We start from the raw sequence: 27,752 nt of genomic DNA, 5'->3' as shown, positions 1-27,752 counted from the left end.
TGCTGTGTAAATAGGTCACAATAGTATGTTTTGTGGAATAGTTTGGGAAATACTGTCTGGGGAACAGATCAGGGAAGGAGGCCGGAATTCAAGACCTGGGTCTGCTAATGGTTTAGTCTTTGGGGTTTTAGGAAGTATGTAACTATTCAGTGATTTCATCTGTGAAATGGGGGCAGTGGGCTTTGCTGAGACTCTAATATGGGGTGATATAAGGATTAGTGCAGGAATATCTGCACGGACCTTTTATTTTTCTGGGAAGGACAATTTGGTTGTATTACAGACTGTAATAAGTAACTTTAAAATCTTCTTCGAGTGCCAGCCCCGTGTTCATCCATTAGGGAACTTGGCGTTCTGGGGCTGTTGGCAGGAGGGGAGAGCTGAATTCATGAGTGTCTTTTGGGCCAGTGTTCATTTCAGTGGACAGAGAACATAGGGTGTGTTTGAGATGAACCAAACCCTGAAACCTCACTCTGTTCAAATTAAGAATAGTGGTTCTAAAATTGAACAAATGGAGAAGAAAGTGAGACATGGTCTCCTGGAGCCATTTGAGTAACAGCTAAAAGGAGGGAGAGAGGAATCTATTTCAACAAATGCAGGCTCTTTGAGAGAGAGAGCGTTCCTTCCCCAAGGGGCGTTTGCTACCCATTGAAACCCTTGCCTTCTAAGCAGTTTCTGTATTTTATCTTCCCTTTTTATAGGGTGCCCGAAGCCCATTTGCCTCTGTTGCCCACAAGGTGAAATCCCCAGAGGAGCGCCTTTTCCCTGAGCCTCTGCTCCCCAAAGAGAAGCCCAGAACTGAAGTCCCCACGGAGCAGACAGTCGTGCCCTCTCCCATCTGCTCCCAACCAGTGGCGCTGCCGGAAGCCAGGACACCTGCCTCCGCAGTTGGTTCTCAGCAGGTGTCCCCATCAGCCACCTCCACCACCCCCTCCACCCAGCTCCCCATTTGCTCCCAGCCTCAGCCTTCCTCCGAGGCCACCATTCCATCCCCCACAGAGTCCCCCATACGCTTCCAACCTGTTCCTGCCAAAACATCCACCCCTCTGGCCTCCCTTTCCATGAAGAGCCAAGCCGACACCAAGGACAAACTGGGCAGCCCTCTTACTGTAGACGAGGCCCTGAAGCGGAATGACCTGGTGGAAGAGTTCTGGATGAAGAGTGCCGAAATCCGGCGCAGCCTCGGACTCAGTCCTGTGGATCGGAGCAAGGGGTTTGAACCCACCTTCACCTCGCCTGCCCTTAAGCCAGTATCCCTAAAATCCTATTCAGTTGAGAAATCGCCTCAGGATGAGGGACTCCATCTTCTGAAACCACCACCTATTCCTAAACAGCTGGGCCTGCCAAAGCCAGATGGTGACCAGCCCTCACAGCTGACTCCTAAGTCCCCATCTGACAGAGAGGTGAAAAGCTCCCATGAGGAGCGGAAAGACCTGTCCAGCAGCTCTGGCCTGGGCCTCCAAGGAAGCTCCTCCAACATGAAGACCTTGGGCAGCCAGAGCTTCAACACTTCAGACTCCACCATGCTCACTCCACCCTCAAGCCCGCCCCCACCCCCTCCCCAAGATGAGGAACCCGCCACCCTTCGAAGGAAGCCATATCAGACTTACGAGCCCAGGGAAGCTGAGCCCAAGGCCTCAGTCATCCCCCCTCCTCCACCTCCCCCATTTATGCGGCCCCCCCGAGAGCATGCCCAGCCCCCGAGAGAGGAGGTACGGAAGTCATTTGTGGAGAGTGTGGACGAGATCCCCTTTGCTGATGATGTGGAGGACACCTATGATGACAAGACAGAAGACTCGAGTCTGCAGGAAAAGTTCTTCACTCCACCCTCCTGCTGGTCCCGCTCCGAGAAGCTCTTCCACTCACCCGTGGCCAAGGAGAATGGTAGGTTGCCTACTCTGGAGGGTGGGGTTCAGCCGCAGAAGAGGGGGCTGCCGTTAGTCTCCCCCGAAGCCAAGGAGCTGGCTGAAGAGCGCATGCGAGCCAGGGAGAAGTCTGTGAAGAGCCAGGTGTTGAGAGATGCCATGGCCAAGCAGCTGAATAAGATGAAGGAGATGGAGATAGCGGCCGCAGCCTCCAGGCTCCCTGCAGGCCCCTCCCGCAAAGCATCCTCCATGCCCTCCAAGGGCAAAGACCTCGGCCCTGAATCCCCAAAACGCCCAGTCCTCAAGGGCTCTGAGGAGTCCACCCTGAAGCATGAAGCCACCAATGAGGAGGTCCTGTCCCCTCCATCCGACTCAGGAGGCCCGGACGGCTCGGTGACCTCATCCGAGGGCTCCAGTGGGAAGAGCAAGAAGAGGTCGTCACTCTTCTCTCCCCGTAAAAACAAGAAAGAGAAGAAGTCCAAAAGTGAGGGCCGGCCCCCAGAGAAACCCAGCCCAAGCCTACTGGAGGAAGCCACCGCCAAACCCAAGTCCTTGTGGAAGTCTGTCTTCTCTGGGTACAAGAAGGACAAGAAGAAGAAGGGCGATGACAAGTCCAGCTGCAGCACTCCTTCCAGCAGTACCACCGTGGACTCAGGGAAGCACAAGATGTCTCCTATGGTGAGAGCAGGTATGCCGCCAGCCAAGAGACCCTCATGGCACAGAGTGTAAGATATGCCTGCTTTAGTCGTTCGCTTCTTGAAAGAGCCACTTTCATGTGCTGCTTACCCAAGCATTCTTAGGAGTGATGCTACAGTGTTGAGAGAAGGGAAATGAGCTCTGGGTTCACAGAGCATGAGTTGTTGTTCTTGGCTGCTGCTGAGTCAGCCCCTGACTCATGGTGACCCCGTACACAACAGAATGAAACACTGTCCAGTCTGTGCCATCCCCATGATCAGTTGTAGATTGGACAGCTGTGACCCGTTGGGTTTTTGTTTTTTGTTTTTAACTTTTAAAGTTTAATTTCCCTCTGGCTTTCCTCAAGGTAACAAAATGACTTCATTCGACACTTTTCAGAGACAGAATATTTCTTTATCCTAACCTACTACCAATTGCCATCCATAGGATTTTCATTGGCTGGTTTTCAGAAGTAGATTGCCAGGCCTTTCTTCCTAATCTGACTTGGTCTGGAAGCTCTGCTGAAACCTGTTCAGCATCATAGCAACACAGGCCTCCACTGACAGATGGGTGGTGGCTGCACATGAAGTGCACTGGCTGGGAATCAAACCCAGGTCTCCCACATGGAGGGCACGAATTCTACCACTGCTCTGTCACGGAGCATATTCTCATTTAATAAAAAAACCAGCTTAAAACTGTTGAAGGTGGACTTTGGGGTTTGTACCCTTCCTAAAAACACCTTACCCCAGATGTGGGTCTGAGTTTTGCCGAAAAGAGAGCACTGGTGCCAGGAAGTACCAGGCAGGTGTCGGGGCAGCGTCTGTTTAGTGTTGGCTCTGCCCCTGCCTGGATAAGTGTCCACCTTCATGGCCCATTGCTCCCCAGTGTGGGAGAGGAACAATGTAAACTAAAAATGAATCTGATGCATGCTATGAGATGGATGGACCTTGAAAACGTTATGCTGAGTGAAATAAGGCAGACAGAAAAGGGCAAACACTGCATAATCCCACTTCCGTGAAATATCCAGAATAGACAAATGCATAGAGACATAACGTAGATTTGAGGTTACCAGGGGCTGGGGGAGAGGGGGGTGGGGAGTTACTGCTTAATGGTTACCGAGTTTCTGTTTAGGGTGATGAAAACATTTGGGCAATAAATAGTGGTAATGCCATGGAGTTGTATGCTTACAGATGGTTAAAATGGCAAATTTTATGTTTTATATATTTTTTACCACAATAAAAAAGGAAAAGTTAAAAAAAAGTCAAGTCTCTGCCCGTTGTCCCTGAGCGACTGCAAGAGTGGGGATGGCTTGGCCATGCTGTGGCCGGCACTTTTCTCACTCTGCCTCTTGTTCCCGTCCTCACAGAGCTGCACCTCCGGCACCAGCTGAGCTTCTCGGAGGACTCTGACCTCTCCAGTGACGATATCCTTGAGAAGTCCTCCCAGAAGTCCAAACGAGAGGTACGCGGGTCCCATCAGTAGTGGGGCTTCAGGAGGCTCGAGGGCCTTGACTGTCATCCCCTGTTTAGTTCTGACCTGTGATGAGGAAAGACAGGGAAAGCCAGTCCAAAAATGAGCACCACCTTTCAGCCTCTCAGCAGGCAGCTGAATCCGGAGTCCAAGTAAGAGACATAAAGAGGACCCTTCTCTTGGCTTTTTAAATGAGCAGCTTTTTAAATTTGCCTCCACAGCAAGAGGTCCCATGTGGCACGCTTGTGAGAAAGGCCACGGATTGTCCAAGCTTAGGGCTTCACTGTGGTTTTGGGAAGCAGCTGGGTATTGTCCATTTTCTTTTTTTTCCTCAGCTTAAGAATTCCCTGTGGAAATCCCATCCGCCCTACCTTCTACCACCCACAACCTCACCTTCCACCACCGCCACCATCCCACCACCCCACCACCCCACCTTCCACCACCCCCACCACCCCACCCTTCACTACCCTCCACCACCCCACCCTCTACCACCCCCACTACCCCACCCTCCACCACACCCCTACCAATCCATCCTTCACCATCCCACCCTCCAACACCCTACTCACTACCACCTCACCCTCCACCACCCCCACTACCCTACCATCTACCACCCTACCACCCCACCCTCCACCACCCTACCTTCCACTACCCCACCCTCCACCACACCCCCACCACCCTTCACTGCCCTCCACCACCCCACCCTCCACAACCTCCACTACCCCACCCTCCGCAACCCCCACTACCCCACCCTCCACCACACCCCCACCACCCTTCACTACCCTCCACCACACCCCCACCACCCTTCACTACCCTCTACCACCCCACCCTCCACCACACCCCCACCACCCTTCACTTCTCTCCACCACCCCACCCTCCACCACACCCCCACCACCCCACCCTCTACCACCCCCACCACCCTCTACCACCCCCACTACCCTACCCTCCACCACAGCCCCACCACAGCACCCTTCACCACCCTCCACCGCCCCCATTACTCACCCTTCACCACACCCCTACCACCCCACCCTTTACCACACCCCTACCACCCCACCCTTTACCCTCTACCACACCCCCACCACCCCACTACCTCTACCAGCCCCACTACCCTACCTTCCACCACCACCTCTACCCTCCACCACCCCTACCAACCCCACCACCCCACCTTCTACCACCCCCACCCTCCACCTCCACAGAAGAGAAAGGCCACTCTTGCTCCAGGGTGTGGTGGAGGCTGGGACAGTAGATGGAAAAGTCATTCTATGAAGCTGGGTCACTCCGAGCAATCTTCTGGTCATCCTGCCTGCTTTGTGTGTTTGTTGATTAAAGAGGATTTCTACTATTCCTAACCCTGGGAGTAGTGTGCATACTCTCCTGTCCAAGGTGATAGCCCAGCCTCCTTTTACCTTTTTTGAATGAAAAAATTTCCCCAAATACCATGTACCTTCTTTACAAGGCTTCTCGGTGCTCGAGGGTGAGTCTGCACTTTCCACTGGCTTCCGGGGCTTAAAATATTGGCCAGTAGGCCAGCTGGAAGGGCCCTAATGGGCCTGAGCCCCTGCACATGCTGCTCAGCAATGGCTTCTGTAGCCTATTTCCAGTTCCCCCTCCTGGTCTGATCCAGTTCCTCTTTTGATAACTTGGCAAACTGGGGAAAAGCTAGTTATTTATTTTTTTCCCTCATCTCATTCTTGATTTGTGTCTCTCCTTTGGCCATGCCAGCTCTTTATCCACTCTCCTAGAGGGACACCTAGAAAGTCCACCCTCTCTTTCAGCCCCACCCTGGGCATCTGCAGAGCCTGGCATTATATGTGTCTTAGCCAGGCCACACCGAGTTAAGGTTTGGGATTCTGTGTACTCTCCAGTGGAGACCTGCTTTTACATGCATCTAGTCAGGTGCTCCCTGTCAGGCTTTCCTGGGCAGCAGCATTGGTACAAACCGAGGATTGCTTCTGGATATATATATGAGTCTCTGAACACATCCCGCTACTGGGGACTGGCTAGTGGCTGCCTGAGGGCGTCCTAGGGGGTCTGCGAAGAAAGGAGAATGTGACCCAAAGTTCGCTTTGCCTCAGTGGCTGCCATTTAGCCAGTCTGTGTCATATTGGTCAACCTTGCCATGTGTGGTTGCTGTTGTGGCCAGGTCTGTCTGCTGCTTCTCTGTAAATTAATAAGACTTTTGCCAAATGCTGAGTGGCAAGCTGTGCAAGATGGTTATGCCAAGGCCATCACTTTGGAATAGCACCACTCATTGACTCGCCTCTCCCAGGGCTTAGCGGGCATGAGGAGCAGAGGGAATCCTCTTTTCTACTGTTGACATGAACAGCAGCTCACGGGCCCCCACTGTAGAACCCTAAAACTAGAGCGGCCCAGGAGACCTCATGTTCCAGCCATGCCCCAGAAGTAAAGTCACCTATTGGAGGTGACGTAGGAGATGCCAAAGACAAAGCCAAGCCTAGGACAGGACCGGCCCACCTCCCACCATGATGCTCGGTCATACCGAGTGAGAGGAGGGCACCCGCTGCCTTCCTAAAGCAGGAAAACAAAACCAACAGAAGCAGCTCTAAGGGGCATTTTTGGGAAAATCAAAGAAACCTTAGTATGGACTATATAAGCAATGTAATATCAGGTCAACATTAAATTCCTTGTAAGTGTAGGAAAATGTCCCTGTTCTTAAGAAGTACATGCTAATGTATTTAGAGTGCAAGATTGTGATGTCTCCAAATGATTCAGAGAGAGGGAAAAAAAAAGATTATATATAAAGACAGCTGTATCAAACATGTGGTACATGGTAACATTTGGCATATCTACGTGATTTGGTAAGGAGCCCTGGTGGTGCAGTGGTTAAGTGCTCAGCTGCTAACTGAAAGGTCAGCAGTTGGAACTCACTGGTGGCTCCTCAGGAGAAAAGACCTGGCAGTCTGCTCCTGTAAAAATTACACCCTTAGAAACCTTATAGGGCAGTTCTGCTCCATCCTATAGGGTCGCTATGAGTCGGAATCCACTCAAAGGCACACAGCAACAAGGTAATTTGGTGAAGGGCATATATGGGCATCCGTTGTCCTCCTCCTTCAGCTTGTCTGTAGCTTTGAAATTTTTCAGAATAAAATCTATGGGGCATGGAGGGACCTAAAGTGAGAATGGGATTTAAATTAACTCAAGAGGGGAAAGCTCTTGCTGACAGTGCTCCAAACCCCTGTTGCCAGAGCCCACTGTGGCTGTACAAATGGGAAAAGCATCTGTGCCTGAGAAACAAGCACCTGTGTTTTGTTAAAAAACAAAAACAACTTTCAAATAATGGCAATATTTATTACAGAAAATTAGGATTTTTTTTTTAAAAAGGATACTAGTACCCCTGCCAACAAGAGAGAACTCACATGGACCTCTTTTCTTTGCCTCAATTGGATTTTAAATACAGCTAACATGGCTGCTGCTCGACCCCTGAGCCGTCGGAGCTGCGCATTCGCTCTTCCACGCCTCCTGGTCTCAGTTCCCAGCAGAGGCAGCAGCTCTCATGGGGGTCCCCATTCTCTCAGGACGTGCCGTGGTTTCACTCCTCTGGTTGCTGCTTCTACCAAGTTCGGTACCAGCCCCAGACATCAGTAAATGATGGGGGAGGAGGCCACTGCTCCCAACCCTTTTAATTTTTACATCACTCACAGATAAAGAGCGTCAAACGTATTCTTCAGGTTGTGGTATCTTAGTTCCTGTCGATTTTTTCACCTCCTGCTTGGGGAGCTTATCTGCCTTTGAATTAAACTGCTCATTCTAATAATGAAGTTCTTCCTGTCACTCTGGTTGGCAGGAGCGGTGAGTCAGTCTGAGGGAGGACCGTATGTGCTGAAAGTTCAGTGTTGCTGCTAGGAGGCACACTCATTCTGCTCTAGACCAGCTTGCTCTTGAGGTCCCTCGAAGGACAGAAGTAACAAGGCAGCAGGGGCTTGCAGTCCGTTCTGAAACTCTCGGGGTCTCCCTGTCCTGAGCCTCATCCAGACCTCGTGTCACCTCCCTCCCTCGCTCCCTTACTATGTTCTAGCCATTCAGTGGCTTGTTGCCACCACCCAAACAAGGGTGGTGAGAAGACCAGAGAAGCAAATATCGCAGACCTCACCTATGTGAGCAGCTTTGCTCAAGGTTTAGTGGAGAGAGTGGAGGTTAAAATTACTGCCTGGAACACTTTTGGTGGATATCGGTTATTTTTGCTGTTTCGGTACCCTTTCCCCGTGTATAATCAAGGAACAGCCACCTGTCCTCTGTGCCGGGGGCTTGGGTGTGGACCCGTCTGGCCCTGCTGAGGATTATTGCTGGAGAGAACCTTTCTGGAAGAGAACATTGGATTTGACATTCAGCATTGCTCAGTGTCTGTGTCTCTAGCATCAGGAGTCCCCCACCACCCATCCCCATCTCATTGCCCCACAGCATCCAGGCAGAAGAAATCGTTGAAGTTTTCACATACATATGGGTTGCCCTCGGTGGCATAAAAGGTTAATGCCCTTGGCTGCCAACCAGAAGGTCGGCAGTTTCAGTCTGCTCAGAGGTGCCCCAGAAGAAAGGCCTGGTGACCTCCTTCTGAAATAGCAGCCGTTGAAAACCTTATGGAGCACAGTTCTACGCTGACCCACAAGGGGTTGCCATGAGTCAGAATCAACTCCATGGCAGCTGGTAACTGATACGGGTTACTAAGGGAGAAATAGTATCTGTCGTCATATATTTAAAGTTTTAACTTAGACATGAGGGAGATTGAGAAAAGAGAAGATTTGGAGGAGAATGAAGAAGCAGCTATTTACTCAGTGAATAGAAGAGGGAACCTTATTCAAAAAAGGGGTTCCCTAAGAAGGTGCTGCCAGGGGCTCCCCACCCAAGTGCATCACTCACACAGTCCTGTGTGACATTGTAAAAAGTAATCATGTGTTTTAGTCTTGTGTGTTTGTTTTAAACTTCTAACTGATTTTGCTCCATTTCTGTGTGTTCAATTTTTGATTTTTTAATTATTTTTATTATTGCTGTTCTGTTTTGTTTTCCGTTGCCATCCCCTTAAAAGTCGATTTATGTACCACACGCCTTGACATTCAGGAGATCATGTGCATCAAAGGTAGTGTCTCATTCTCATTGGCTGGTCCTTGTTGCATGCATGTCTGTGATTAACCACCCAGAGCAGCCGGCCCTGGCCCTCCGGCCTCATCCTCACTAACTGTGTTACTCCATGCATGGAGCTGCAGCAAACACCGGCAGCAGAACTTCCTTCAGATGTGTCACGAGAGGATGAGACAGCCTGCTCTTCGGCTGGCTGGACTGCATGTGGTAGTTTTGCTCCAGGACCTCAGGTGGACGGAGCTGCCTCTGGGATGGGGCACTGCAGAGATGGGTGGTCACGGGCCTTGGCTGTAAGCTGAAACACTTAGGGTCCCAGCACCCCACTGTGATCTTTAAGGGCAACACCCCGCTGTGATCTTTAAAGGCTGCCTATTCCGTGGACTCTACCATCATACTAGCTCTTCAACTAAGATTATGAGACTATACCCCTGCGTTGAATTTGGAAGTCTCCATTAAAGTCTGTAAAGTCCTTAGAGGCAATAAAGAGGATATTAAGAATAAAGGCAAAGCCCCCAACATTTGCCTCTGGTTGCCTGGTGTTTGGAGCCCTCGTGGCGCAGTGGTTAAGAACTCGGCTGCTAACCAAAAGGTCAGCAGTTGGAATCCACCAGCCACTCCTTAGAAACCCTATGAGGCAGTTCTACTCTGTCCTATAGGGTCGCTATGAATCGGAATTGACGCGATGGCAACGGGTTTGGGCTTTTTTGGCCCAGTGTTTATTCAAAGCACCCGACACTCACTGGCACCCTTACTGCCCCCATTCTCAGGCGGACGTCGGCATTTCCCTCAGTGAAGTCACCCAGAGTTTGGTCAGTTGACTCTTCAGCTCTTCTGTCCCCCGATGGCTCCCTTCTTCCCAGTGTTGCTTCCCCCCACTCTGTCACCTATGTGTAGAGCCTGGGGTCAATCCAGGCTCACCTCTGTGGTTTTCCCTTCACGCTGTTAGTAAATTTGAGGTCACCCAGACTTAAAATAGAAACATCCCTGTTTTCCTTATGTCAGATGTCACTTTTTAAAAGAACCTTACAAGTACCACTCATCTGAAAAAAGTGGCATCTGATACCAAACAAGACAGTAGAAAGACCCTGATTTTCTCTTTCCTCTTCCTGTAAGCCTCCTAGAAGCAGGAGGCTGGGGGGAACATTTACCAATATTTTCTGCCCCCATAAAGTCTTAGAAAGAGCAGGCATCCTTATACAGGAAGCAGGTGATCTCAAACAGAAAGGGGCATGTGGGTGTCAGTTGTTTTAACTTCCTAACCGTCAGTCCCCACTCAGCCTTCCATCCTTGTCATGAGGGGAGAGTGTCTCATCTTGTAGATCTTAAAGTGAGCCCTGTGGCATTGGGGGCACAGTAACGGTAGTACTAGTGAACCCTCTGACGGAACTGCAGGCTGGGGAGTCCACACACACCTTATCCACATGTTTTGTCAACACCCTTGCAGTGCTCTGTGGAGAGGCAGTGTGTTTGTCAGGCACCAGGTCCCACCTTGGGGAAGAATCCTCTCCGTAACCCCACTAGCCAGCCAGCCTCCCACTAACATCTCAGGCCTGTGTGCTCTGACTGAAGAAATACCTCTTGTTCTCTCCAGCCAAGAACCTACACAGAGGAGGAGCTGAATGCCAAACTGACCCGGCGTGTGCAGAAGGCTGCTCGGAGACAGGCCAAGCAGGAGGAGCTTAAGCGGCTACACCGAGCCCAGGTGAGACCACAGAAGGTGGGACAGCAAAACACCTGAATGTCACTGGGCGTCCTGGCTAAGTCACATGGCAGCATCTTCCTATCCACCCAGCTTGTTCACGGCCATGACAGGGACAGAGCTGAGGTAGACAGGCGGCCCTGTTTGAAGTAAGTTGCATGAGATGACAGCCCCAAATTCTTAGGCCACAAACTTAATGCAACTACAGAGGCCTCATTTTTGTGTTTGTTGGTAAAAAAGGAAGAGCCAAGCTTTCAGTTTCTATACTAAATTCCTTAGTCTAGAATAATCATTGTAAAGTCTGCTAAATTCAATTGTCAGAACTGTTAACAAGTCAGTCTGTAGCCTGTCAGCCTCTGAAGGGCCTGGAATTTTAGGGAAAGAGGCCAGAGCTGTCCTCCGAGTTATCAGCCTATGTCTTCAGGCCTTATGGATCCTAGGCCTTTCCAGAGTTTTAAAAAACAATTTACTTTGTGCAGGCAGGATTTCCACAGTGCTTTACAAGAGCCCCTTCTAGTGCTTTAGCAATCTCGCTATCAGAAGAGCCTTGGTTTAGGGTACTTACATCCTCCCTCTGGGAGTTTATGTCCAGTTCCTTTCTTTTAACTGCTGCGGAGAGGGGCTGGCCACCACTTTAAAGTACATCCAACCCCGCAGTGCTGACTCACACAGGGACCTAGAAGTCTACACAGGGATCGAGGCCCTGTGAGCAAGGGGTTCAGACGCAGATGGGCTTCACACAGCACTCTGAGCATAATACCCATAAAGAGAGCCCTTCTCAGCTTGTTCACCCAATTGTTTTTCTCCTTTCTTCGTGCACTTCATTTTCCTCCTGAAAGCTGGGAGGTAAGAGAGTTGGATGCTTATCCTGCGTTTTGTTTTGTGGTAGATTATCCAACGGCAGCTGGAGCAGGTAGAGGAGAAGCAGAGGCAGCTGGAGGAAAGAGGGGTTGCTGTGGAAAAGGCACTGCGTGGCGAAGCAGGTACTGTCTTGGTTTCCTTTGGGAGGAGGTCTGTTCCTGAAGGAAAGCCCCAATAGTAGGCTGGCCTTGTGTCACCTTATCTGGATCTCAGCTCCTATTCCAGCAGGATTCACTGGGCCCCTTCATCACTGAGATTTAGGGTTTCCTATTAAGCAAAGGAAAGGGAAGTGCCTCTGTTTGGGACTACCCTAAAGCCCAGACTTGGTCTTCAGCCCAGCCTTGGGCTTGCTATTCACCTGTAGAATGAAATCTGAGTCCATTTCATTGGTTGATGGCAAGCTCTGGGCGGTCTTCCCCCTTTCCTCTTCCTCCTTTCCCACCCGTTCTCATTTTCTCTAGGAGAAAATAATTGGGAATGAGGGAGATTGTACCACAAGGAGCCATCACAGAACTGCATGAGCAAGCCCCAGCCTGCCCCCCACATGCCACCCCCCTTTGTTTAGCTCTCTCCTGCCCAAGCTGTACAGAGCACGTAAGGACATGGCCACAGAGCCCTCCCACAACCTGTGGGTGGGCCACAAGGCCCTCTTGGCACAGATTTCCCAGTGTGAACCCAGGCCCTTTGTTTACTGAAGGACAGCCGCTCAGAGTAGGTTGAGAGGCTCATTTGTCCTGTGATGAGCCAGCGCGGAAAGAACCTTGGAGAATGACTGTGATTGCCGCTCTTGACAGGGAACAGCTCTAGAATATAGTGTGGTCACACCCAGTGATCCACCAGAAGAACCTTGTGGATTTGGGTTCAGTACAATTGGGCAAAAGAAAGCCAGGAAGTACCTGAGCCATCCCTGGTCCTGAGGACCCAGGAAGCCGTATCGTTTCAGGAGCATGAAACCACTGGACCAGCCCTCAACGTTAGCCCCAACCTCAGGCATGTTGTGACTGATTTCAGCTTTCTCGAGCTTCCGTGAGTCTTGGTCCAGTCTCTGTATGGGGAAACCTCCATCTCTTTATAGTGATCTAATTTTGCAGTGACCGTTTATTAACTTCCTTATTCTGGTATTACAGGCAGGGGCAAGGGGAGTACATGCAGACAAGTCATCTGTGAAGCTAAAAAAGAGCCAGTGAGAGTCAGCTAAGAGTTGGGCCAGCTGCTGCTATCTGATCTTTCTAGAAAACAGACCAGTGGGCTGACCTCATGGTGTGTGCCTGGTGTCAGTTGAATTCATAAGGTTCTGTAGGCCTGTAGTTCATGTGGTTGGGAGTAGGGGGTCAAGCATAGAAGTAGATCTCCTTTTCCAGGCCCTTCCAGGCCTAGATATCACAGCCTTACAGTCAATTGAGTGATGTCCTTCAGGTGAAGAGATGGGATGGGGGAGAAAGAAGATGAAGATGTGGATGTTCTTGGTTTCGTGCTCACCTAGTGCCTGAGGCCCAGGCCGCCAAATGAAATGCAAACACTTGAACCACTGAGCATCAGTCAGCCAAGAAGCCTGGGATGTGTTACAGCAAGCACTGACCCCATGTGTCAGATTCACCTAGAAGGATCACCAAGCTTCCCAGTGAACCTGTGAGAATCCTCCACTATCTTACGGGCCCCCCTTTCCTTGTTTTCACTCCCCGCCCTACATGCTTTGGGTTGGCCTCCTCCATTAAGGCTGTTCATTTGGGAGGAGTTAGCCCAACCCACCTGAGGTCCCCTGTGCCCAGTATAACTGTGTCCACAGGTCCCTTTCCTTACTGCTTTTCTCTTCTTGGAGAAGGTATCAGGAGGGAGCCTGGGCCCATCATCATCCCTTCTTACCCTTCCCCACAGTGTACTTCTGTCAAGATGGAGAGAGATAGATCAGCTGGCTTAAATCCTTAAGGAAGGCATTCTACCCCTCCTTACTCACCACCAGGGTTGATCATTTCCCTTAAGGCACTCTAGCATCCACTGGCTGCCAATGTAGTTTGAGCCTAAGACAGTACTTCTAGGAACCATTCTAGAACAACCTGCTTTACTCAAGCTGCTAACTGCCAAGGGACCAGAAAAATATACCATTCAAAATTGGCATAGGATTTTGCCAGAATTCTCTAGGGGTTTAGATAAGTATGTTTTATAAGTTCACATTTAAAATAAAAAAGAATTAGTCTATTGCCTCAGGACAGGAACCATTTCCGAAGCCAACTCTTCAGACATGGATTGGACTGGACAATGGGTTGGAGAGGGATGCTGGTGAGGAGTGAGCTTCTTGGATCAGGTGGACACTTGAGACTATGTTGGCATCTCCTGCCTGGAGGGGAGATGAAGCTGGCAAAATGGACACGAAAAGAGAGAGTGGAGGGAGAGAGCAGGCTGTCTCCTTAGGGGGAGAGTAATTGGGAGTGTGTAGCAAGGTGTATATGGGTTTTTGTGTGAGAGACTGACTTGATTTGTAAACTTTCACTTAAAGCACAATAAAAATTAAAAAAAAAAAGAATTAGTCTAAAATGTTAGTAAACACAAATTTGAAAATACAGGCTGTAGTAGAAGCAGCAGATGTCAGTAAGGCTTGGCATCCTCCTCATTCCTGGGGCCCTGTATTGAGAATGTCCCAGTTCACGCAGGTAGTTGTTACAAATGATAACCAGTTTAGCAGCCCTCCTGGAAATCTCAGGATACCTGTGGTTTAAATGATGTGAGATGCTCAAAACTTAAAAGTGGAGCAGTAGGAATGTTCTCACAGTTGAACGAATCTGACAGCACTTCATGTTCCTTATAAATAACAAATATCAGTCAGGAAGCTCCCATATATAAACACAAAAGCCAACTGTGCTATGGTATCTTCACGTAACATGTCACCCACGTAAAGTACTACGCCGAGGCAGGAGTGTGCTTGGAGAGGTTGTGGCTAAGAATCAACATCAGTCTATCTCCAAAGCATGAAGATCAATCAAATCCCTCCTTTCCCATTTCTCAGTCATCTCTGACACCAGTTGCGTGCAACACTGCACTCTTTCTCTCTGCCCCTCGCCATCTGGAGCTAGAGTAGAGCTCACAAGTTGAAAGAACACTGTTCTGCAGATTGCCAAATAGGCCACCAGCCAAAAACTCGGGAGTCCACACCACACCCTTACTTCTGACTTGCTGGCTTCAAATTTGGGGTTTTCCCATAACTCCTTCAGGATGACAGCTGCAAGCTCAGATGCCCTGGGGTCCCTCATTTCCTTCATTGGCTTTCGCTTCTCCTTTAGGTTCAATAATTCTCTGGAATGTCTCAGAGAAAGTACTAAAGTTACAAATTTATTATAGTGAAAGGATATAAATCAGGCTTTTCATAAGGAAGAGACAAGCGGGCGAAGTCTGGGAGGGTTCCCAACATGGAGTTTCCATACCATATCCCAAAGAGGGTGAGTCACCCTCCCCTCGCCAGTTAGGAAGCTCTGCAGTCTCCAAGTCAGAGCCATTATCAGCCTCAGTCTACTTAGTCAGGATTAAAGCCTCAGTGCATAATCACTATAGGTTAAATCACACCTCATGAGACCAGTTGATACTAGGTACCAGGTGATTTTTCTGGTCTGGCCAGCCCCATTCATTAGCACAAATCCTCAGTTGTGGTCTGGATAACAACAGTACCTCAATTACTCCAGAAAGTCCAAGGTTTTAGAGTTATCTTCTCAGGAAATACGGGCAAGACATTACTTTAGGTAAAGTTAGTTCTTCACACCACAGAGTGGCTGCCACCTCATGGAGTGCTAGCTGTCCTGTACAATTTTGCACGAATACTATACTTGCAGGCTGGACTTTAAATAAATAGGCAAGCTGTCCCACTTACACATTCTCAGAGAGTTCAGATACTTGCACAGAGAGGGCCAAGAAAAGTTGATCCTGGGGCATCACAGAGTGAGTTGACCTAGCAGCACAGATTAGTGTGTTGATGGTTTTCGGTGGGCTAAAAGTGAACGTGCTGTGTCTTATTAAAGTGGGTTTAAATGAGTCAGAAGTATTTATGAACCAGGTATTTGGGAGACCTCTGGAGTACCCTCTTGTGGAACCTTGGGGTTCCACAGAACATTGGAAAACCACTCCTCTGGTCCGAACTCTTTCCTTTAGGCAATGTTGCACCAAGATCTCTCCATCCAAAGACATGTCTGTCCAGTTTTTAAAGACAGGCCTTGGTAGCTCTGTTTGGAGATTTCCCCATGGTGCATTTGAGAGATTCTCAAGATACAGTGGCTTCTACCATAAGAATGTATTTCCAAATATGTTATTTTCCTTTTCTTATTTTAATGACGTCACTTCCAAGGCTGGTCTTCCGTCAGAATTCCTAGTGGCCCTGTTCTTAGTTGACATTTATCATCTTTGAGGCTAAACTATGCACATTGGCCTCTCCTTCCTCTTTCTGCATTCCGTTCCTCTGGTTGCGCCTGGCTGGGCCCAGATCAGTGTGACCATTTTTGCTGTAAGAAGGTAACCTCAGCGGGCATGATAATCTGGAGTCTTTCAGCAATGCTAGTGCAGCCCCCACCCTGAAGGCTCTGCTGAACTGGCTAGTATCTTGCTGAATGGACTCAAGCTTCTGTCGCTGTCTGAGGAGGTCAGACTTCGTTAGCCAAGTTGCCCTTCCAGGGAAGAGATCTGATATGGACCTGCCATCCCACTCCTCTCAACTTATCTGAGAATTACTCGGGTCTGGAGTTAAAGATTTGGTTCAGAGCCTTCGACCCTAGGGCAACACTGAGACTCTTGCATTCTCTCTGGTCCTGGGGACACCAGGAAGCCCTTTTTGGTTCTGGAACCCTGGTTCAGACTTAAAGCCACTGGAGCAGCCCAGAGCATGAGCTGAAAAGCCATTACAAGATTGCCCTCTTCTTTCTGATGTGCCCATTCTTGAAGGGAAAACCCTCATGTGGAGTAAATGGCTGCCAGGATCAGCATTCAGATTGTGAGGTTTGGAGAAAAAGGGGTAACACTGTGGCAGCTGAGATTTGGTGTGTTCTGTGTTTCTTTATGATTTGGGGCAGATGACCACCACCTACTCAATAGCTGAGTTTCTGGAGCCCCTCAGCAGCACCCAGCCTTTCCATCTCAGGCATGCGAAGAATTTAACATTCGGCAGAGTGGATGGAGATAAAGGCTAGGAGCACCTCTGGCCAGCAGACCTCCAAGGGCCTTAGGGCACATCGTCCTAAGTTAAGAACTGTACAAAGTCATGGCTAATTTCCTGTTTTAAAGAGAAGGCTGGCTGAAGATGGGGCCTCAGCCTCAGAAGAACAGGATCTCCTTCATCTCAAACCCATCCCGCAAAAGTGGTTGTGCAAGGAGTTTGATACGGTCTCCAGTGAGGTCACACGTGAGTGAATTCCTGGAGAGCTATGTCTGCATTTAAAACTGAGTTGGTGTCCTTGCAGAGCTTGCTTAGGATGTGCAGATCTTGCCCCCAGTCCCTCAGCCTGGAGCTTCTAGTGCTTGGTTAAGAAGGAAGGAAGTAACCCCTGATCTGCCCCTAAACTTGCTTAAACCTTCTTAGTTAAATAAGGCTGGGTCCCAGGAGTCAGGGTTCCCAACAATGCCAAGGTCTTCCATCCTAACCGGCAGGCGGTATATATACGAATCACATTGTTACTGGGTATTGGCTCCATCGCCAGTGGTATTCAGTTAATTCCTCCTTCTCACCACCCCAAACTACAGGTATCTATTGTGTGTATAATGCACTTAGAGATGTGTGCTTTCCAGCTGTTCCTCTTTGCCCTCTTGCTGTATCTGCGTGTATGTCTCTTATGCTTCATTTCGTCGATAGCTTTGGGCGTGGGGGGACAGGAGGGTTATCTGATCTAATGACTCTCTCTTCACCAATTCCTTGTTGTAGACTATTGGGGAGAGTCTTATTACAGTGACCTCATCGACTTGCATCTGGGTGGTATGTATAGCCGCATCTGTTGCTGACACTAACCCCGCTGATCCCCTTTCCCTGCCCTCTCTCCCAGTCCCTGCTCACAAACAAGAAGAAATGAACCTGATAACCAAATGGCAAAAGCACAGGCCCTTTTCCAGCTCAGAACGCAGCAGCATGCCGGACCCTCCCCACTGCCCAGATACGCTCCAAAAGATTTGAGGCCACTTTTCCTGCCTCATTAAAATTATTTTAAAATTATTTTAATTTTTTATAACAAAACTTCACCTTCCTCAACCCATCAGCCTTGCAGCCTGGTCCCCATATATTGTTTGGTTGTTTGACAGCAGCAACACATACACACATACATAACAGACACACACTCGCAGGTCAACATGACATCTTCCCAAATTTCATCACACACAACTTGTAGGTATCACATCACTAAAAAGCTCACTGCAAACCACACTCAAGAATCAAACGTGAAGAAATCAGCCTTGCCCATTTTCATTAATTAGGGTGTGCTCGCATTTCCCCCCAGAAGATTCAAGCGCACGGACGAGTTCTGTGATTTCTGTCCACATTCGCTGAGCTCAAGGCTATGTTGACAGGTGCCTATAATGATGCCCACACTCCCTGCTTTGTCCTGGGCCTTACTTTGCTATTCTTTTAAATGAAGACAGGAAAAGCCTAAGGCATTGCTGCTCAAAGTGTGGTCCCTGGACCAGCAGTATCAGCATCTTTACCTATGAACTTGTTAAGAAACCCAAATTATCAGGTCCCACCCCAGACTTACTGAATTAGAAACCCTGGAGATGAGGCCAGGTTATCTGTGTTTTAACACCTTCAGGGTGATCCCGATGCCCTCTAACATGGGAGAATTACCAGCTTTTAAAGAAATTCAGTATTTTTGTTGTCTTGCTGTACAAAGCTCAGCATTTGTATTAGCTCAGAGAAATGATCAGTCCATGAGTTTTGTTTCTAATCTTTGGGCAGTTTTTCTCCTGGAAGGTTGCCATTTTGTCAAGAGGAATGCCAAACAGCCAACACTGAGGTTAACCAAAGGGCGGAGACAGGGCAGGCTCTGGCTCCTTCTTGGTGTCCTGGCATCCTTGGTCTGGCAGCCTGACCTCTTCATCGCCCCTTGGAGACTCCATGCCTAGAAGTGGTCTTAAAACAGAAAGGCTGGCAAAGGAAATTCTCATTTTTTATTCTAACCCATCCTTTTAAGGCACTCCTTGGCCCATTCATTTAAAAAACAAAGCTGTAATTCTGTGATTCCTATTATAAGGCAATGCCATACCCTTAGGGTAACTCCACCAATAAAGAGCCGGAGCTCTTGAGCTCACTGAATAGGATTGATTGTTGTGGGCTCCGCTTGCTATGTTCCGTGGCCCTGTACTCCCTTTGAGTTCCACCCCTCCAGAGACCGCTGGACACCCAGAGCTTTGGTGTGTTCAGTGACATTCAGACTTACGACCACTGGTGCTGTAAAAGGGCTGATGCTTACATTCCAGTTAATCGATCCCATCCTTGTCTAATGCCCCTTACTTCTTTCCCTCTTCCTCCTAACACCCCCTGGGAAATGTTTATGTCAATTCTAAAATGAATATCAATGTGCAGAAAAGATCATTTTTTTAAATTCAAAATATCCTGAAAGAAATAGTCAAAACCTATTTCCTTAAAAATTATATTCACCCTTCCCTCCCAGCGCAAGATACTGTTACCATACGATCACCTCTCACACCTGTCTAGTTTAGATTTTTCCTACCCCCATTGCACGTTACAGCATTCAGCCTGAGTGATGAAATATAGTTGGCTGGTTTCATTTCTAGGTCCCTGAACTCCAGCTAGAAGATTTTTGGATTTAGAATTCTAACACATGCAAGGGGGAACTGAAATAAATAGAAAAAAGAAACTCAGTGTGTCTTTGGAATTATAAAACACTTTACCATCAAACACCCCAAAACCCTTGCCACTTGGTTCTCATCAGCTCCTCACTTCCCCTTTTATCAGACCACAATGATTTTATGTAAAATGTAGACTTCTTTTGTGGTTCTGCTCGCCACATAAGGAACTGCTGCTGCCCTCCTAATGAAGCATAAAAGAAACCTTCTAGTCCAGAGGGCATCACCTGGGGACCCCCCTGGCAAAGAGCAAGGACCCCAGGCCCTGTTTTCACCAAGCCCCAAGAGGAAGACGTAGATGCCAGAATTAGGTCCCTTTTCAGTTTCTGCAGGTGTTTCATTCTTGGGACACTTTGTAGTAATCATTATTTGAAAAAAAAGATACCTTTTGAGATCTGGAGCCTGAGATGTAGACCTGATTGCCCCTCTGCTCCTGCATCCCCAGAAGACTACAGAAGCCTGCTGCTGGGCAGCAGGGCCTGTATTAGTTCTCATGTGGCTACGATGAAGCTCCAGGCAGCACTCAGGGTGTTGGGAATTCATACCCTGCCCAGCAGAGGCCAAACTCCTGATCCTTGCCCACTGTTACACCCATCAGACTATTCCTCGGTGGGGTCTTTCGATGGCACCCAGCTATTTAAACGGTCCAAATCTGTCTCTGAGCCACAGTACAGTGAATGAAGAATTCCCTTTGCCACATACCTGGACCTTGTGACTTAAAAAGAAACCATTAAAGAGGTCACATAATGACCCTTGGGCAAGAGAGGAATGGTCCCAGAGTGACCTCACTCCTTCTTCTCCTTCCCCTGGGACATTGGACAGGCTTACCCCACCCCACCACAGCCCACCAAGTTGTCTTGCACTGGAACAAATAGATGACTAGAAATCTTTAGAGAAAAACCACATCTCTTCTGAAGAATTTTCAATTAAAACACACACCTAGTTTCTAGTTTTCAAAGACCTCACCTCTTGAATTGGGTATCTCAGAGTGAAATTGAAAGCATATAAACCATTTAGAAGTGGAACATAAAGGGCTGGAACGTTGTTGCTGGTGATTTGTGGGAAGGGCACATGGAGGCCTCCTCTGGGCCTGCCCACATCTCCCGCCCTCTGAGGGACCACGTCCACACCTGCCTGTTCTGTTTGCTTCCCTCAATTTGCTGTTGTTAGATTTGGGCTCATCTGCTCAGTTTTCACATTAGCCTGGCTCTGTTTTTTGCTTAGGAACAACTTTGAAATCCTTGAAATTCCCCAGCATTCCACTGTGTGTATGCGTGTGCATGTGCCTTTGTGTGTGTGTGTGTGTGTACACACACATGCTGGATCTCAATTCTTGCATACCTTTTTTTTTGGCCTTCATGTTGTTCCCCAATCTGGAGATTGATTCTGCATTGAGTTGTTATAGCATGAAGTGTCTCCCCAGCCTTGTCACACGTATGTAGCCTGAGCCTGCCAGACCAGAAACCTTCTTCCCCATCTCATGTCTGCTCACTGCTCTATAGCATTGCCCACCAGCCAACCTGATTCCCTGCGAGGTTAGCAGTGTTTGTCATCACTCTGGGTTTGGGGATGGGCATCTAAGCCTTGTAGTGGAAAGGCCTCCTCATGCCAGGGCCAAGGCATTGGGACTGACCAGATAGGTAGCCTGGGTTGGGGAGTCGGAATAGTCAGGTATAATCTTAGCCAACAGAACATTTGGTTAGCCTGTCCTTGCTTCAGCCTACACAGCCTGAACAGCACAGAGAAGACAGTAAATAAAAACCTCATCGCTTATACCTAGACCACCAAGACATTCTGCAGGTTGGCCTTGTGCAAGTTTGAACTGGTAGACTGAGCATGGGCCGGAAAGCTAATGCCCCTGATAAGGTTTCTTCCTTAGGAAAAGGTGAGCAAAAATGTTGGTAGTATCTTTAACATTGATTGGGGGGCAGAGAGTATTGTCCCAGCACTGGGAATTATCAGTAAATACAGTGGCATTGCTGCCCAAAACAGGCGTGAGAAGCAAGAGCCCACCCCAGGCAGGACGAGGGCTGTCCCACAGACACTGGTCCTGTGTCAGAAAGCTGGACTCTTCAAATGCCCCTGAGGAAGTAAGCGAGCCTCTCTCCAGCCCCTGACACCTTGATATGCCATAGAGCATGTTCAGAGGCCAAATGGAAGTCAAAACCAAAAAAGAATCTTTTTGTACCTGCAGGATTTTCCTAAAGTATAGCTGAAAGGGAAATGATCTAACCCAGGGGTACTTTGCAGTAGGTTTTTGCACATGCAACAACCTTCTGTATATCAGAAGGGAAAGTGTGTGTGGTAGAGGTTGGGGGCGATTTCCGTCTCGTAACAGGATGTTCTATGTGAGCTGATTCTTTGGAATTCTGTATTTTTACATGGAAATGCAGTTATAAATGGTGGCTTAGCTTATAGAAACTTCACCTCAATGTTTCTAGACATTCTAGCATATAGTACTAGACTAGTGTGTTTCCCTGGGGAAATGCAACAGTCCAGGCTGGGACTCGCAGGATCTAGATCTCTCCCTAGCAAGCCCTTCCCCATGGACCACCAGGCACAGCATGTAGAGACCCCTCAGCTTTAGGCTTCTGGTGACAGCTCCTTGGTCCAACATGGGGGAGCTAGGAGCCTGTATAATGGGTAGATATGAGTGCCTGAGGTAAAGTAGGTCTCCAGGGCTTCTTCTAAGCCTATTCCAGCTTCCTGGTTGTCCCCCTTTTTTTTTTGTCCAGGAAGACTGGAGTCTGACCTACCAACTTGCTTTCCTGTTGCTGCTTCTGCCCTCATCTTCCCCCTCCAACCAGAAACCCTTATCTGCTTTAGCTCTTAAAGAAAATTGGGATAATGAGTGGCTAGCACAGTTCCTGGTACCGAAGAGGTTTTCAGCAGACATTTCTTATATAGATGATTAGTCTCTCACATTGTCTTTAAAATAAGCCCATGATCCTTATAAGATATTTCTAACAGGTTTTTATGTTAGTGCCAGCATAGAAGCCAGCAGGTTAAATATAACCAGACAGAACTGAATTACTGAATTGGAAATGCAGAGCCTCAAGCTGACTCCCATCAGGGCTGTGCTGTCCCTGGTGTTCGTTGGCATGCCAAGCTTCATACATCCCCGCCTCTCCTCATAAGAAAAGTACTAAACCCTTCTATACCTCTCAGTCTCAGGGCAAGGGCTGCTTGGGCTCTTGGGATTTGGAGTTCCAGAGGGACTGAAGTAGGGTTTATGTATATTTCATATGAACATCCAAGTTCAACATCTTGCAGGGTTTTTCTTCACAGCTATCCTAACCTTTCATTCAATTAGCTGATAAGAGGGGAGGATACAGTATCTTGGGGATGAAGCATCTTATGAGTGGGTTGAAGGGAATATGGAAATATAGAACAAACAAGTGTAGAGAAGAGAAAAAGCCATAGGATTGTTAACTTCCTCCCACGTGTCAGCCATTCCAACCATACTGGGTCCCAGACTAGCCTGGGCCATGGCAGAGGCAGGGCCTGAGGGGAGGTATCTGAGCAGTTCAAGGGTGAAGCACAGTATGGAGAGCACACCCGACTGAGGAGGGTGAAACCTGGATTCAGGTCCCACCTGCCCTACATCCCCTAACAGGGTACTTATCCTCTACAGAAGTCTGGCGCAGAAGGAGGGATGGCACTCTGACTCCACACTGTGCACCAAGCTAGGGCCTGTGTGTGGCTCCTCTTCATGCCACTTCAAGTCGCCACCATTTTTTAGATTCGCCTGGACCTGCACTGGCCCTTCTAAAGAGAACAAGCTCTTAGCTCAGGGTGGAAAAGGAAGATGTTTTCAGTCCAGGGTCCGCTGCTTTAAGTCCCAGATTTCTCATTTAAAAATGGGGGTGATAATGGCTGCCCGGGTAGCCACCCAGGGACATTGTAAGGATCAAATGAAGTAACACGTGTGAGAGTGTTTTGAAGCTTTAAAGCACAGTCCATGCTTGGTTCATACATCGCACTTGTCTTACTCTATGATGATATTCTGCTGCTTTTCGGAATTCAGTGGCACGTGTTGCCTGCCCCTGCTTCAGGGAGAGTGGCTAGAGAAGCACCAAAGGAGGGTCACTTTTCAAAAGGAGTACTGATTCAGAGGGAAAGATTTCGTTTATTGCCAGGGTGTAAAATGGACCAGGGAAGTTTGCAGAGTGTTGAAGTCAGGCCAGGTAGTCCAGGATGAGAGTCTTCACCTGCTGATAAAGAGCCTCCAACCTTGACCAAATCTTGGGGGCTCTAAAGTAATGACAAGAGTCCAGAGGCTGCAGAAATGGTTTGAGAAGTGATCAGTATGGTGCTTGTTAAAAAGAGACAGAAACAATTGCCCCAGCATTAAAAAAAAATTGTATTTGCCGTGTGCTTGATGACATCTTAGCCCTTAGGACCAGTGAACCAAATCACCTACTTCTCACATCTCCATAAAAGGTAGAGAAATTGCTATGAACGTGGCTGTGCCCCCTCACGTCTCATTTCAGATTTTAGCCTGGGGTGGAACTCCCTTGTTTTTTTTTCCCCTCTCTGTGTCTGTTTTTGAAAATAATGTTTCTTGTATGCTTTTTTGATGGTAAAAGTAGCATACATTGATTTTGGAAATATGGGAGCATGCCAGAAAGCTATAACCTCGGTCTATGTCTTCAGGGGCCCAGTGCCAGCCCTCTCCATCCTGCCTTCTGCTAGTGTTAGAAGACCTTTTTCTCTTTTTCTTTTTAAACACTTCCTTTATGTGATGCCCCCTTTCTTAGTTCCTGTTCTGAATATTCTGTGCCTCGTATTGTCGTAGGTATCGGGAAGGGTAACTAGGGGTTTGGTCTACATAAAAGAAGCTAAATGCTATATTTCACGATGCCCAAAAAGTAGAAGCCGGTTTTGTTGATACATGCAGCACGTACTTCTTTGCTGTGGACGTATATTGGCTGTGTGTTGTGTCACTGTCCCTTGCTAATGCATGTGGACGCTGTTCTAACCTGCATCGTGGACTGTTGTGCAACATCCAACACAGAAAGCAACAGTGATTTTTCATTGACCTCGTATTTCACAAGGTGCTGTAAAGATCACAGCCAGGAAAACTCTATGGAGCAGTTCTGCTTTGTAACTCGTGGGCAACCATGAGTCGGAATCAGTTTGATGGCAAAGGGTTTTATTTTGTTCTTTGGTGTCCAGGTATTTTGAGCATCGACACAGACTCTATACTTTGAAATAAAGGAAACAGAAGATCAGCTAAATAGGCAGAGCATATTTTTTAGGACAGGAATCCTTCTCCCCTATCCCACGTTTATTCATGCCGGAATCAGCCAGGGAAGCTGATGTTGAGTTGTATCTGTTTAGAACAGTGGGTATAATCACCATAGGTGCACACACATACTCTCTGTCTGGCTTTAGTTTTGAAGTTTTACCCCATATCATATTACCTGTGCACAGCAGAGCATTGTGCAAAATACTGTGATGGACCCAAAGGGAAAACACAGTGCCTGCATTTATCCAGTTGCTCAGGAGAAAGGCAGCCCAACAGTAGCTTGTCTGCTTGGCCCTTCTGTTGACTAAAGCAAGGCTGTTTCTTAAGCCCTGCTGTGATCATAAAGCTACCCGCGCACCCTGCCCCTACAGCCCTGAGCCCTGTTTCTTCTCTGGGCTTTGTTGTCTCCTGTGCGTGCTCCTGTGGTTCTGTGATGGTCCCTTGCACAGCTCCCCTCCCTCTTCCTTGAGTAACCTTCAGGTCTCCCCAAGATCTTAGAAATGTCTCCCTCCACACTGTCTTCTCTCAGTTGCCCCATCCATGACTTACTGGCATCGTTACTGTGAATTTTTGGCATGTCCTGTCAGCTCACCCTTTTTGGTCTTGCAGTCCAAAGTGTGACAGCCTTCCCCCCAGATGTGGCATTGGATCCTTCCACAGAGGTGGAAGGGCCAGAAGAAATGGGTGGTTCGCTGTCCCTGGCATATGGGGGGATGGTGATTTGGACTGGTAAATGTCTCCTCTGTGTGTATACATTTCCTCCAACATGTCCTGGCTCAGAATTCAAAGCGTTGCAGATGCCAGAGCCCTCGAAGCTAGCCACAGGATGAGGGTGCTACCTCGGTTGTCTCATATTCTTCCTGTAGGCATAGTGACCTGTCGGCAGCAGAGCCCTCCTCATCCGTTAGACTGACCCAAGATTCGTTTCAGTTCAAGCACATGTGACTATGGAGACAGAATATCTCACATAGGCTTGGTTGGTGACCCCAGGTTATCACCTGCAAGCCTAAAAGCAATATTGGCTCCATATTTAATATGATCTGTTGCACAGAGGTAGACCTATCCAGGGGCTTTAGGCACTTTTGAGGAGGGAGCCCAAGGCCTAGAAGGCCACGATGTAGTAATGCACAAATTTCACAGCCCTCCCTGTAAGGAATAAAGAAAGAAGGAGCACGCAAGCTGCCTGCCATGATGGGGCTCTGTGTGCGTCTTCCCTGGAGGAATCCTTCACCCCTTTTTTAAGCCACACGCCCCATCAGTGGCTGCCGCCCAATGCCTGGGTCTGCTCTTGTTCAGTTTCCGTGCTGAAAAAAGGACTTAATTCATTTGTAGACTTTGTTTCCCTTGTTTCTGCTTCTCCATTTCTTGTATTTTTTTCTTTTCCTCCTCTTGTTCCTTTCTCAATTTTTATGCTTTTTGTCCTCTGCTTGTTTTTTATTTCACCTTCTCCCTGTCCCTCTCCGCTTCCAAATTCCTCCTCCTCTTTTTCCTCCTCCTTTTTTGTCTTTCTCCGTTTCCTCCTCCTCTCCTTGTTTGGTCCTTTTTGAAGTTGAGCCCAGTGGCGGGACTCCACGGCGTAGACCTCTCTCCTTCTGCCCTTGCTGTGTCCATGAAGGTAACGTAACCTCACCCAACTTCATCCCCACTGCCTCTGAAGGGGTTGTAGCAACATTAGTCACACAGAGACCCAAAACCCAACGATTTCTCTTTCTTCCCCTGACACTTGATAGCCCTGTTATAAAATCCCATGAGTATGTGGCAGTTTCTTACAAGGCACAGTATCCCTTTGACTGTTGAAGGGGAGGACTGGGTTCAGAGTGAAGCAGGGCCTCCAAGTATGGCCCCCAGGGCTGCCCTGCCTTCCATGGTTGGGGCCTTTAAGTCTCAAATCCATCAGATAGAGGGGCCAAGGGCACAGGGGAGGAACCTCCCACCTGTGCAGCAGTGATTTATCTTGATGGAGTCAAGGAATACTGTCCTTAGGAAGACTGGTCTACACACACACCCCTGAGTTCTTTTACACAACAACTCCTACAAGCAAACTTCTCTGCCCTGTGTCTTGCTGAGTGTGTTTTTTTAGTTTGTCTTATTTGAAGTCTGTTGTGGTGATAAGATTGTCATTGAAAAGGCATGTGGGAAGGGGAAGGGGAGTGTGGTCATGACTAACCCTTGCTAACCTCTTATTCTGCTCTCCATGGCTCTCACATTGACTTTCACGCACCCTACCATGCCCCTTGCTCATCAGCTGTGAACAATCTCCACCATAGCTCATGAGTGGTGTTCCGATGTCTCCCCGTGGAATTTCTTGTCTTTACACACGGGGAGGCGGGGAGGCGGGGGAGCATTCCCAGTGCACCGGCAGCTTGCCGCACTGGACAGCTTGCATGCCTAAGGGCTCCATCTTCCATGGGCACGTGGGCACACTGTGCAGAGATGCTGCGAAAGGAATGCATGGAACTGAGCCGTGGGCTGGTCTATTGGGTTGGGTGAGGAGAGCTATGGTCCCCAGACACTCAGACATGGACTCCTCAGCAGCAGGCACTGCAGGCCAGGAGGGAGCGTCCATCCTTCAGAGCAGGGCTCAGGGACAGGGCTTCATGGGGGAGCAAAGCTGCATGTGCCCCAGGGCAGGACACAGACACTAACCTCCGCTTGTATGGCCACGACATGGTTCTACCTCTCCAGAGTGTGGGTAAAAGACTAACTGGCTTAGGCATCATGTGCATCAGCAAACAGCACTGTAGAAAGAGATTTATCTTTGAATAATGTGCAAAAAAGTCCAGTGGGAAGGATGTAGGCAAGCAGTGAGTTCAGGAGCCTGATGATATGAGAGAATATACCTGAGAATGTCTTCCATACGTTTCTGGACTTGGCCTTTACTGGGATAGAGCATCCAACCAAGTAATATAAAATTGGAGGGACTTGGAAATTCCGTTTCTTAGTCCGAGGCCTCTTGACCTGGGGCCCAGGGATGGACTTCAAGAAACTCATGAGACCCTGAAATTCTATATACTATTGTGCA

General features: G+C 48.6%; 1 protein-coding gene across 6 annotated transcripts in view; it reads left to right on the top strand.

Annotated features, from left to right (window-relative positions):
- MICAL3 (microtubule associated monooxygenase, calponin and LIM domain containing 3) overlaps nucleotides 1-27,752 on the top strand; it is a 208,860-nt gene that overhangs the window by 172,485 nt on the left and 8,623 nt on the right. For 5 of the 6 annotated variants that reach the window (XM_064284805.1, XM_064284806.1, XM_064284804.1 and 2 more), the window contains 5 exons: nucleotides 699-2,550; nucleotides 3,904-3,998; nucleotides 9,046-9,096; nucleotides 10,690-10,800; nucleotides 11,687-11,780. In XM_064284805.1, the coding sequence (XP_064140875.1) occupies nucleotides 699-2,550; nucleotides 3,904-3,998; nucleotides 9,046-9,096; nucleotides 10,690-10,800; nucleotides 11,687-11,780 (2,203 nt within the window). The remainder of the gene's footprint in view (nucleotides 1-698; nucleotides 2,551-3,903; nucleotides 3,999-9,045; nucleotides 9,097-10,689; nucleotides 10,801-11,686; nucleotides 11,781-27,752) is intronic. The other variant, XM_010590776.2, reaches the window with a different exon arrangement.

This window comes from Loxodonta africana, chromosome 4 (assembly GCF_030014295.1).
Source record: "Loxodonta africana isolate mLoxAfr1 chromosome 4, mLoxAfr1.hap2, whole genome shotgun sequence".
NCBI classification, from domain to species: Eukaryota; Metazoa; Chordata; class Mammalia; order Proboscidea; family Elephantidae; genus Loxodonta; species Loxodonta africana.
The sequence above is the reverse complement of the archived record's forward strand: the minus strand, read 5'-3'. Positions and strand labels throughout refer to the sequence as shown.